Genomic DNA, 13,961 nt, shown 5'->3' on the forward strand with positions numbered 1-13,961 from the left:
TTTATCTGCATCATTTCTATCTTATGCATGTATATTGTGGATTGCTTCCATCTTTTCTTATGTTATGTATTTAATGATGATTCTTTTTATGTGCATCATTTCTGCTGCCCTAAGGAAGGGGGATGTGTTTTAACTTACGTGTTGCCATTCCTCTTCCCTAGCTGTCTCTTCCCCACTGCTCAGCCAGAATGAGTGCTGGTGTGCTTGATGATGTTTGGAATGCTGGATGTGTGTGATGTCACAGAATGCTTGGGGGTCTGGTGATGTGTGGAGTGTAAGTTGGTGGATGCAGGGTGAGCAGCAGGAAGGCTGCTCCTGGTGGGGCTTTGCTATCTTCTACTTACCTACTTTAAACCTAACTTGGAACTAAGCTCAAATTAGCTTATCCTGTTTTGTGTATTGGTTCAAGGACTTTCTGTTCATTACAATGTGCTCTGGCGGTCTCTGTCCAAGAAGGAGACATGCTCTTTTGTTTCACGTACTGAATTTTGTGTTTATACTTCAGGCCCTTTCTCTAACATCTGGGGTACCCTTTGCTCATTACCACGTAATTAAGTTGATAAATGTCAGTAGTACATATCCATAATATTCTTGCCATCTGTTTTTTAACTAGTTGCCTGGGGCTGCTGGTACCAGCATGTCCGCGGATACTGGGAGGCGAAACAGAAGCACAGGATTCTGTATATGTTTTATGAAGACATGAAGAAGGTAGGTTTTATGCCTTGATGGTCTGTGAACATAAGTCTGCTGTGTGTGATAGTTTCAATGACACTACACTGAAGATACACTACAGCCTCTAGGAATATCCTACTGAGAGAGTACTCTAAATTGGGCAGATAGAACATTGGGTTGCTCGATAATTTTATGAATTTTGTATCCCTCTTATTCACTTCTACAAACATATCTCCTTCATACATGCTCATTTATTTTGAAAGTTATTTATTTATTTATTTGGTTATTGGTGACTGTGCATATCAGCAACATGTCAAAAAGATAATCTTGGGGCTCTTTGATAAGAGTCATAGGCTACAGATGAAATCATAATGCTTCACAATTAGAGTGAGTTTTGTGACATTTGCAGAAACAGATGAACAGATGTTGCCCACAGAAACTGCGGATAATATTTTCAAAGGTGGGGGGGCAGTCACTGAACAGAGAGTTGCAGGGGCGGGGCCCAACCGAACAAGGGGCCCCAAAACCTTCAGGGGGCCTCCATTTAGATCAATGGTTAACCACAACAGGGCAGCAAAACTGTCCCAGAACCAGGGGCAGTAAAAGATATATGAACAACAGTGGTTCCAGGGAATTAACGTTTTGATATTTGAAAGGACAGTAAATGAATCCCAAAAAGTTTTGTTTGCATAGATAGCAACAAATCAGAGATGAAAATAAAGAAAAAGTAAGAGTGCCCACAGACAGTTTTCAAAAAAATATTTAAACCATTATTAAGGAATGAAGATTTTTTATATACAAACACATATAGCAATCCAATACATAACCAATTAGTGCTCAACACATTACACAAACAAACACATTTGGGACATTACACAGTGTAGAACAAAAGACAAAAAAATGGCAACAGGTTTACAATTCAGTTATACTGTCCCCAGCAATGAAGACAGTTATGGATATGAATCCAATCCTAATTTCCTGATAGGACTCTAATAATTAAAACATTTCCTCACCAGGATCAGAATAGTTTGGAGCAGGAAAAAACAAGAAATCTGAAAAACACCAATAAGGGGCACCTTAGATAGATAAAAACAATGAAACAAAATAGTAAATAAAGAGCTGCAACCATGGCTATATTACTCATGTCTGGACCAATGAACACAACCAAGGAATGAATCCCAAAGACGCTCATAAAAATGGATAAAAACCACCTATACAAATAGATGATGACAACCATTATATATGACCATATAACATATATCCAGGACATTTCACTAGTGAAAAAACACAAAAGGGGGGGCACTAAAAATTAATACCACCACAAAACCACAAGAACAGATCAATCGAGCCAAAACATGATTGTATCATGATATCACTATTAAAAGCATCTCATTGTGTTAGTACACCCTGAAAGATTTATATCATACCACTCACATAAAAGGAGGCGATTTATAAGAATCTTCAAGAGAGCAATGCACCTCAGTGTGTTAATACACCCTAAAGGATATATATCACACAAGTCACACTACATGTGGCGATTTATAAGAATCTCCAAAGGAGGAATGTTCCTTGCTGATTTTAGCAAGGTAAGGACCGCACAGCCTTCCAATGTATGCTGGAAAAAGGTCCCAAATATTTAAACGCCTAAAGGAAAAACATGTACAAAAGTTAATCTCGTCTACTAAAAAATCCACCACAAACCCCAAAGTGCAATAAATCATAAATCCAGCACACCAGATATCCAATATCGAAACAATCTCCAATGTCGGGAATATTCAAAGAGAAAGTCGGAGCAAAAATACCGTCTCCTACAAAATATGGAAGACACTTAATGCGGGGCATACACTTTTTTTGCCAAACAAAGGAGAGTCTGGTAATCAGACTAACTTACCACGGATCACAAATAGATCCTCCAAGCCTCTCCGCAAAAGGTGACCAGCAGTTTGGCCAGCGCATAGTTCTAGGCCTCGCCTGCCATGACTTTTTAAGTCGCACTGATCACTATTGGCATACTATAGTTCCAAAAACAACCTATGCATCGTTTTTTCGGACACCTTCCAAAAAACTAAAATGAGGAACAAAATCAGACACAAACACCCCCTCAGTGGGTTTTGAAATATTTTTTAGCACATTAAGTCGCAATATTACTCTAGGGAACTCGCAAACACGGAAAACACTCCCTCGTACACACAGTGTTCTTCGGGAATTACCCCTGACAACAGAAAAATAATCCAATAATTGTTCCATTACGTACCCACCAAATAAAATATGTGGTGTCAATTTAAGAACCTGACTTATAATATCACCACAAAAACCAATACTTGAATGTGTGCCCAACTAATAAAACCTTATGGTCTCAAATGGTAACTTGTTGTGTCCTGCGAGACACGTTCTAGTGTCTCGACAGGCACAGAGTTAGTAGCCACTCCCCTTTGGGAGTGGGCACACACACACCACACACCCATCCATCACCGGCGTCACGACTGAAGTGACCCGGCTAATAAAGGGGCCTGAGTGCACGTGCTCGGGGCCAGTTGTATAACGATAGTCACGGTGCCTGTGTCCGTTATTGCACAGCATGTGGGCCTAGAGCCCACAACACAACAGTAACTGATTTGCAACGTAAGGACCCATGACCAACGCATGTATACAATGCTAAGGCACTGCTTCTAGTGTATTATGGCTATAGTCCAAAAATTATTTTAGTAGAAGAAGTGTTGGTCCACATAATTCGAAGTTCAATTACAAGCCAATTTGTAATATTTGCACTCCAGTGCACTGTACCATTCATTGCAACACAACTTGAGGCATTGCCACATTAAGGCTGATGTAGCGCAAGATTCGTTTTTAATTTGTAGGGGTGCATCATAATCATAAGTAGTCCTCACCTGCATATATACCCTCTTATACCCGGGATCCCTGGTTGGCTGAGGTAGGTACCTTAGGCCAAGTAGGGACCCACGTTCCAACGTCAGGGAAAGGAAGGTCACCTTCTTAGATAGCCCCGCTCACCCCCTCGGTAGCTTGGCACGAGCAGCCAGGCTTATCTTCAAGGCAAATGTGTAAAGTATTCGCAACCACGCTCACAATAATCCAATGATGACACCACAAATAGACTCCACACGAGTTTTATAAAACGGGTATAAACTTTATGTAAAAAGATATACGATAAGACCATACAATATAAATCCAACATATGAGGTTGTGTAATATTTCTCCTGGCCGGTTATTAGGCCAGCCAGCCCTTGTAAGTTCTGGTGATGTCAATGAGCACTTCTAAACATTCTCCTGTACTCCTGATATCATGTCATACAGTTCATAATGCTAGAATCAGGCACTTTTGCAATGTAAAAATACTGTAATGCCTAACGTAGCAATCAGACACTCTGCAATGAAAAGAATTCAATGCGTAATGCAACAATCAGGCACTTTGCAAGGTAAAATAATACAATGCGTAATACAATCACCAGATATGTCGTTCTGCAAAAATAAGGCAATTCGTATACACTAATCAGGTCATTCGTTATGCAGGAATACTGCAATGTGCAATACGCTAATCAGGTAGTTCGTTATGCAGAAACAAGTCAATACGTCATACAACAATTAAGTAGTTCGTTATGCAGATAAAAATGCCATGCATCATACACTAATTAGGTAGTTGGTTATGCAGGAATAATGCAATGTGTAATACGACAGTCAGGTACTCCGTTCTGCAGAAATGGAATACTACGTAGTACAATCAGGCCCCGATCACCGGGCCTTAGGCGGTCTCTCCGCCTCTCCTTATGACTTGCAGTCAGCCTCTCACAGTTGCCCCCAACACAGTATGATGTAATCCCAAAGTACAGCTTCACACTCCGGCCCCTGTGCCGCCACTCCCTTGGCAATACGGGCTGCGATACGAGTCGAAGCAGGAGCTCACGCTGCCAACACGAGAGAGAGGCCGAGCGCGTCTCCCTCTGAGCTCACGCCCTGCCCCAGGAGTCGACACACATTACCTGGGGGCGCAAACTCACTCTCCTCTCCTCTTCCAGCGTCTGGGCCTCCAATGCAGCTTTGTGAAATGGCAACGGCGGCTCGGGCCGGAAACTCAGCTCCTCCGGGACTGCTGGTCCGGGCCGCTTCAGTTAAGAAGATCTCAGTCTGCCCCAAAGCACACGCACACAGCGTCACAGAGTCTTCCTTTACTCCGGGTGCACGATCACTGGGCACTCCACACACAGATCTCAGGCTGCACGGAGATCACGCGCACAGCGTCGCTAAGACTCACTTTACTCTGGTGCACATGATAACAAGGCAAATCCTCAAGAAGGTCTCCCAGTGCACAACGCACCCGCACACAGCGACAATGAGACTCACTTGGACTCCGGTGCACACGATAGCAAGGCAAATCCTCACGAAGGTCTCACAGTGCACAATGCACACGCATACAGCGTCGATGAGACTCACTTGGATTCCGGTGCACACGATCACTGGCAAATCCTCACTAAGGGGTTCAGGCTGCACAAAGCACACGCACACTGCGTCGCTGATCCTTGCTTGGACTCCAGGTGCCCACGATCACAGGCTGATCCTCATGAAGGTCTCAGGTTGCACAAAGCACATGCACACAGCGTCGCTGAGACTCACTTGGACACCAGGCTTCCACGATCACAGGACAGTTCTTATGAGGGTCTCAGACTGCAACAGGCACGCTCACACAGTGCCGCTGAGACTCTCCTGGAAACTTTTGAGTTCCTGTGTTTCTGAACAGGGAGCCAGCTCACCTCAGGTACTTGGGGATAAGTTACTTCAGGACACAGCACACCGCAAAGTCCTTCAAGCAGGGGGACACAGCACACAACAAAGTCCCTTTAGCCTTTCCTTGGTTGAAACAGCAAACTGTGGGCCAGCCCCAGATCACACAGCAAGGGTCAGTCCTATCCTTCAGTCTCTTCAGTTGTTTCTTCCTTGGCAAAGGTCCTCTTGACCACGAAGTAGCTCCAGTCTTGTTCACACTTGATCAAGCCATTCTCCAAAGTTCAGGGGCTTCATCTGTCATAGTTATACCCCTCAATGGCTTTGAAGTTTTTGTGTTTCAGGGGGCACTGACCCCTGTTCAAAACAGTTCTGGGTACCTCCCTGCCAGTGACACCTTTCTTCCTTTGATTAGTGGGGGTCTGGATTCTCAATCACTCAGCAGGAGATGAGCCACTTGTTTTATAGCAGCAACCCAGGCCTCTTCAACTCTAGGGGCTTCTCCTCCCCCTACACTCCAGATGCAGGTCAGCCTGTTGCTGTCACACCTCCTCCCCTGGGTCAAGACTTTCCCCAGATCCTATCGCTTTCAAATCCAGACAGTGAATACACAGCCAGGCAGAGACACACAGAAATGTCAGAGCACAAAAACTCAGCAACTTCTAAAAGAGTGGCTTCTGAACACACAATGCAAAAACCACCTACATAAAAAGATGTGTTATTACATTGTGAGTTCAGGCATACTAAACGTCACCTTTCCATCTTAAGCCTTTGGGAAGATATAGGCTGGAAAACATATTACACAGCCTTCCCATTCTCTCCTATGGGCAAGATGGCCTTTCAACAGTGAAAAACGAAAATGGAGATTATTTCACTGTCAGGACATGACACACACCTTAGTACATGTCCTACATTTAACATGACCTGCACACTGTCCAGGGGGTACCCTAGACCTACCATAGGGGTGTCTGATGTGCCTAGAAAGGGAAGGGTAAGGTCTGGCAAGTGAGTGCACTTGATAGAACAACATGGCAGTTTAACAAACTGTGCGTAGGCCCTGCAATGGCAGGCCTGAGTCCCCCTTTTTAAGGCTACTTGTGTGGGTGGCACAAATAGTGCTGCAGGCCCACTAGTAGCATTTGCGTTACCAGCCCTGCACACATAGTGCATTGTACTAGGGACTTTACTAGTAAGGCAAACATACCAATCATGGACAACCAATTACCATTACTTTTTTACAGGAAACACTTACACTTTGACACTGATCTTCACTGGCAGAGTGTCCAAAGCATCTAAGTTGGCAACACCATGTCAGAAAAAAGGTCTAGGGGGAAAGCAAAAAGTTTAGGGACTTTAGCCAAAAAGGGCCAAGTCCTACATACCTTTTGTCGTATTAACGTGTGACATTAGAGCGTGAACTGTTACAACGTGAATTGTGGTGCATTAGGGACATGTGAACGTGAAGAGTTTAACGTTGAGACTAGATATGCTTACTTGAAAACACTGACATGTAGAATTCGTATATGCTGCTGACAATTACGTATTTGATGTGTTTATGTAACGTGTTAATGTAAAAGTGCTCAGTGAAGAGTGTTCATTTTATATGTAGTTTCATATTGTCTGTGTGCCATTTTCTTATGTTGGACAATTTCTGTTGGCTTGAAATGCATTTTCCCTGGAAGCTCGTGCATCAGAATTAATAGTTGAATTTCAAGTGCATGTTAGATTTGTTCTTTCTCACGTTTTTGTTACAGGTGGAAGAATCATCATTGTTAGTTAGAATAATATCTTTGTTTTAGGAATTAGGCCTAGAGAGAAGAGGATATATTGAGCATTGATATTGATAGTGGAGAACTGTTGTATTTTATCATCTGAGCAAGCCTAGGACTCAAGGTCATCTTGCCAAAGCTTTGGAGCATCGCTGCCTAATGAAAAGTTACCTATGAGGAGGTGGCCTGACTGGATAGTGTGATTCGCAACACACCTTGGGATACTACCTGTGGTATTGATGTATCGTAGCTAGGGAAAGGTTCCGGGGAACTTTTGCTTTGCCTTAAGAGAGAGAGATCATCTTAGAACAAGCTCTGTAGCTTTATGCTACTTGACCCAACTGATGTGAAGAGACTTGTTAGGAAGACTTCACATGCTGACACCTTAATTGATCTTGCCTTAGGAAATGCTATGTAGGGAAGCCACGCTAGCAGTAGTGTAGGAACAGACTAATGCTTTATACCCACAAGCTTCCAATAAAGGGGAATCTGGATGTCTGCTCGATAATCTTTTATATCCTGATTCTCAAACTAATCATTTTGTGCATGCTGCACAGCCTTACCTTAAGCGGTAGACTCAGCTTTGTATTAGTTCCAATGTATTTCTACACCCTCACTTTGAGGTGTCTGTACATCCTGTTGTTGCTAGCTTTGTAATAAACTAACTAAACTAAATTGGAAGTCTGTGTTTCTTAAGAGTCATGATAAATTGGAACTGAAATGATTGATCTGCTACTGATTTCTCTCCCCCCATGCTTTCATGCTGATGAAAAAGAACCATCGACCAGAGGTTACAGAGCAAATCTAGAACATGGAACCCAGCTCCTTCAAGGCACTGCCAACACATTGCTACTGAATAAGGCTCAATCTAACAGTCCACAATGACCATGAGACAACCTGGCCAATGGTTCCATGATAAATATAGAAAAAAGAAAGCAGAAATTGAATTACACATGGTAATGCAGCTCAAAATATCCTGTCAGCTAGATGTATTTATACAATAGCAAATTGTTTAGCATGTAGTGGAAAAACATTTTTCAACAACATGTGATAGTCTTATTAAGAAAAAATTGTAGCATAATGGTATTTTTAGTTGCCTATATGCTCAAGCATGTAGATTGGTACATACATCAAACATTTAAAATGATGAAAATAAGCAAGATGTTACAGAGATCTACACATATACATAGTTTTTTTTTTTTTTTTTGCAGTTTTATATAGCGCAAACTTGACCCGAATCCAATCAGGTATCAGAGCGCTTTACATAGCACCAGTTACGTTACATGAAGACAAACATTCATTTTTTTTTTGCTAGGCACGGGGAGATTAAGTGATTTGCCCAGAATCACAGAATGTTCAGCGTCATTACCGAAACTCGAACCCAGTTCCCGAGGTCCGGGGTCAAGCGCCGTAGCCGTTAGGCCAACTTCTCTCCCTAGTTATAGAGGTAACATTAGGCAGCATAGGCAATTCTACTATGCCCCATTAGGTGCCCATGTAGAAGTATATACAGAGGAAACAGAAGCTGTGTTCCTTTGTATATACTTCTGCATGGGTATCTAATGGGACATAGTAGGATTGTCTTTTTGTGACTTACACATTCACTTGGTGATTAGTTTAGCGTAAATATGTTGTAATTCTTTAATTCTTTGTCGCCTAATGTTATCTCTATTCATATGAATAAATGAAGAGCTCTGTAAAATCTTGTTTATTTTCATAGTCATTGCTGTTTGAAAATTAGTTGGAAGTGTCTAGTAACACAAATTACAATTGTACTTCACATTGATGTATGTACGAAGATGCATGCTTAATTATATAGGCAACTTCAAATACAACTACATTACATTTTTTTCAGAATAAGACTACTATTACATGCTGTTGAAAAACGTTTTTCTACTACATGCTAAACAATTTGCTAATGTATCAAGACATTTAGCTTATAGAAAATGTGGAGATGTATTACCATGTGTACTTAATTTTCAGCTTTCTTTTTTCCGTTTTTTATATTTTTCATATGGTTCATAGTTTTCATGGAACCATTGCCCAGGTCGTCTTATGGTCGTTATGAACTGTTAGATTAACCCTTATTCAATAGCAATGTGTTTGCAGTACCTCAATGTGTCAATGTCTGGAGTTGTGTTGCAAAGAATAGTACAGTGCACTGGAGTGCAAATATTACAAATTGGCTTGTAATTTAGCTTCTAATTTGGTGGACCAACACTTCTTGTTCTAAAATAATTTTTGGAATATCGCCGTAATACACTCTAAGGAAGGTTATTGGATAGCAGAAGGACGTTGCTTTAAAATTCACGAAACCAAAGCCATTTACTTCTCAGCCATGATGTGACAGAGTTAAAGCAGTCTGCAATTTGAGGAAGCCCATTCATAATTTTTTTTCTCTCTCTCTCTCTCTCTCTCTCTCTCTCTCTCTCGCAATACCTCCTTTTCTATTTTCCCCTTTCTTCATCTTTTTTGTTTTGCCTCAATATTCATACTCACCCTTAAACACTGGGGAGCCAGAGACAGAGGCTGAAAAACCCGGACTCCAATCCAGCACTGTAGGAAATGCCCAGTGGGATAAATGGGCAGTCTGACCCTGGTGATAGAAATTTGACAGGATTAATTAGAACCAAGTAGGAGATGTCTTATTGACAACAGTAATGATAACTAATCACTTCAAGAAGCTGCGAAAAGCATGAAAAGCTTGAACCAGGTCTGATAATACTAGTACCACCAAACCTCTGATTTGTGGTATTTTCAATAAATGATTATATAAGTCTTCAGTATCTTGCTAGCAAAGAAGGTAGTTGGTTAACTTACTTTAGTTGTTTGGATTGAGTGGGTACTAGCTAATTTCTTTCAGAGGAGGCATTGGCGAAGAGGCTTTAAATCAAGGTGGAATGATCCTAGGGGCAATGAGATAGGATCAATAGATAAGTAGTTAATGGGTTGAACATCCCTTTTGCCTTTGGCTTTGAATAAGGTGGACAAAACTGTTCCCAAAAAGAGTGTAAGAGGGCTTGAAGTCTTTTATGATTTTATTGAGAGGGGTCAAGAATATTAATTGGCAGGAGAGTAAGGCCACCTCCAAAAGGCAAACCAATTGTGACTTTCAGTATGAGCAGGATTACCTTCAATGCCATCTGTGATTTCACTGGCTTTGCATTCTGGCAGTCAGAGATAATGGACAGGCTGCTGTGAAAACTGAGGCTGATTTCTGTGCTGATAGTGTGCTCTACCTGGAAAGATATAATTTTTGGCAGATTTATTTTCTTTTGATAGATTCTGAAAATGTGCTTTGTTTCTTGTACACAGAATGAGTGAGGTTGTGATTCAGGCATTAAGTAAGGTTTAGGCAACTTATTTAGGGATTTTTTTATGGTAGATTTAAAAGGGATGACCAAGTGTAAAAAGCTTGTAAGCCTGCTAAAAGGTGAATAATAAGACCTCACGATTGAAGGACAGAGGATTTGCGAGGCGATGAACAATGTTTTTTAAAGCTAAGCATCAGGGCAGAGTTGTAGGTTAATGGGGTTGCTGTGTTGATTATGATAGTGTTGGAGGCACATATGTGAAAGGAAACAGCTAATTTTTCTAGATTGAAAAGGTGTTTCCTGGCCCTGTCTGACTCCATTGCCTGCCTGCCTGCCCTTGCCCTCCAACACCCAGCTCTTTCGGACCCTACATCTCTGCTATTCGTCCTAAGGCCCTGCCTCACCTTGTCTGCTCTTTCACTCACTTTCTCGCACACGTCTGGCCTCTCTTTTGCCACTTTTTCTTTTCTCTGCTCCTTTTGCCACTCTCTTTGCACACTGTCTGCTTTTTCAATCCCTTTCTCTCACACTGGTGGCGTCTATTTTGCCACTTTCTCCTTTCTTTGATTTGCTCCTTTATGCCTACCCTTCTCACTCTGCCAACTCTTTCACTCTTTCTCACAAGGTTGGCCCCTCTTTTTCTTTACTTTGACCTCCTTTGCCACTTTTTTGTCACTCCTTTTTAGCCCTCATTGCCACTTTTTCTGTTCTTTGCCACTTTTCAGCTTTAAACTTCCTTTTTCAATGGGCCCCTCAATGACTGGCCTTCAGTACCACCCTGTTCAATATATATGGAGCCCCTTGCCAATGTGGTGCAACCTTAGGGTTCCAACACTGTGGCATATGCTGATGACACTCAACTACTTCTCTCCTTTCACCAGTTTCCAATACAGTAATAAAGAGGTTGTTTGTCAGTAGGAGGCCTGTCAGCAGCAGCTAGAGGGATGCAGATGAGCTATATAAAGCCTAACTATTACAAATCAGAGTTACTATGCTTCAGTAACGCCTCTTTCTTGGACCTACAGAGCCGGTGGCCAATAGATCTAGGTGAACCCCTCCATTCAATGTGAAGAGAAATCTGGGGATAAAATTTGATTAGAAGTTATTATTCGAAACCCAAATCCAGACCATCACAGCCCATTGCTTTGCCTTGTTAAAATTCCTAAAAAAAGACCTAAAGATTCTCGCCAGTCCATATACGTAAGACATTTGTGCGTACTCTGGTGAACTGTAGATTAGATTATGCCAACACTCTGGGCCCGATTCACAGAACTAACTTAAGACAAAATCCTAAACTTACTACCATTTTGGTATTCACAGAAGGCACTTACTCATTTTGGTATTCACAGAAGGCACTTACTCATTTCGGTATTCACAGAAGTTAGGAGTCCTAACTTTAGGACTCCTAAATGCCTTCTGTGAATACCGAAAGTCTTAAAATTAGGATTTTTCTCAGTTTAGTAGTAGTATAGTTAGGACTCCTAACTTTAGGACTCCTAAATGCCTTCTGTGAATACCGAAAGTCTTAAAATTAGGATTTTTCTCAATTTAGTAGTCCTAAGTTTAGGACTCCTAACTTTAGGACTCCTAAATGCCTTCTGTGACTACCGAAAGCCTTAAAATTAGGATTTTTTTCAGTTTAGTAGTAGTATAGTTAGGACTCCTAACTTTAGGACTCCTAAATGCCTTCTGTGAATACCGAAAGTCTTAAAATTAGGATTTTTCTCAATTTAGTAGTCCTAAATTTAGACTTAGGACTACTAAATTGAGAAAAATCCTAATTTTAAGACTTTCGGTATTCACAGAAGGCATTTAGGAGTCCTAAAGTTATGAGTTCTAACTATACTACTACTAAACTGAGAAAAATCCTAATTTTAAGACTTTCGGTATTCACAGAAGGCATTTAGGAGTCCTAAAGTTAGGAGTCCTAAACTTAGGACTACTAAATTGAGAAAAATCCTAATTTTAAGACTTTTGGTATTCACAGAAGGCATTTAGGAGTCCTAAAGTTAGGAGTCCTAACTATACTACTACTAAACTGAGAAAAATCCAAATTTTAAGACTTTCGGTATTCACAGAAGGCATTTAGGAGTGCTAAAGTTAGGACTCCTAACTTCTGTGAATACCGAAATGAGTAAGTGTCTTCTGTGAATACCAAAATGAGTAAGTGCCTTCTGTGAATACCAAAATGGTAGTAAGTTTAGGATTTTGTCTTAAGTTAGTTCTGTGAATCGGGCCCTATATATCTAGGGGCCCTGTGGGTCTCATTAATAAATTAAATATGCTACAAAATGCCATTGCAGAGTGGATTCTTAATTGTCCCAGATGGCAGTCCACCTCCCCCTATCTGAACCAACGCACTGGCTGCCAGTCATCAAAATGATCAAGTTTATGACTGAAAGGGGCAGGCCTATAAGTTCTGGACCTACTCTACAATCACAATCCGATGGTTCTTTTTAACAGCATGAATGTGTAGAGGGGAGAACATTAGTTAATATTGCGAATCAAATCAAGAAGAAATTCTTTGGACACATAGTGACTACAGACAACTACATAAGGTTAGTTAATGTTATTACAATACCAAAAACAACTGAACATAAAGACACCTAAAGATGAATGTGTAGAAATACATCAGAATCAGCAAAAAGCCAAATCTGCATATCCAATTGAGACGATGTAAGATAAACAAGACAATTGGTTCAAGAAACAGGATGCAGAGGAAAAGAAAGCACAAGTCCAAGTTTCCCTGCTTTGAGGGTTGGTGAATTAAAAGCATCAATCTATCCCTACCCTACCACTATAGTGACATCCCTACTTGAGCATCTTCAGAAAGGAGAAATAAAAGGTGTCTGCATGTGGAGTCTTCCTAAGAAGTCTCTCCGCAATTAATGGGTCAATAGCATAAAGCTACCAAGAAAGAGCTTTCTCTAAGACGCTCTCTCTGAAGGCAGAAGGAGAATTGGGCACTTTCCCTACTCTCAACATCACATTATTTCAGGTGTCCTTACCAAGAGTCTTTGCGGGCCATGCCATCTGCACTGAGTACAATCTTAGAGGTAGTTTTCCATGGGATAACTGTGTTCTTGTTTTGCAACAGTTTGTCATTGGTTCCCATGGCTTCTCCTGTGTGAAGTACAACTGACTTCCTTTATCGACTCAAGTTTAAGATGTAACTTCTCCTCTCCGTGCCTGACTAATAAACAAAGACATTATTCTAGCTAACAACTTTTTTTTACCTGCAACACAAAATGTGAGAAAGAACAAATCCACAGCACACACGAAATTCAGCTTTTAATTCTAAATTGAGAGTTTCCAGGGAAATGCATTTCAGGGCTACGAGATTCAGCTATCATAAGAACTCAACATATAATTTTAAGAATTTACATAGGTAAATAAGGCAGATTCAATTAATGCATTTACCTACAATTAAACTGACACAATTTATAGCACATTTAATACATGAATAATT

At 41.0% G+C, this 13,961-nt stretch overlaps 1 protein-coding gene across 5 annotated transcripts in view; it reads left to right on the top strand.

Moving 5' to 3' along the window:
* LOC146811928 (sulfotransferase 1C4-like) overlaps positions 1–13,961 on the top strand; it is a 577,890-nt gene that overhangs the window by 404,737 nt on the left and 159,192 nt on the right. For all 5 annotated transcript variants that reach the window (XM_085618898.1, XM_085618896.1, XM_085618895.1 and 2 more), the window contains one exon: positions 614–708. In XM_085618898.1, coding sequence (XP_085475024.1) covers positions 614–708 — 95 coding nt within the window. The remainder of the gene's footprint in view (positions 1–613; positions 709–13,961) is intronic.

The sequence above is a fragment of the Triturus cristatus genome, chromosome 7 (genome assembly GCF_964204655.1).
Source record: "Triturus cristatus chromosome 7, aTriCri1.1, whole genome shotgun sequence".
Classification (NCBI taxonomy): domain Eukaryota; kingdom Metazoa; phylum Chordata; class Amphibia; order Caudata; family Salamandridae; genus Triturus; species Triturus cristatus.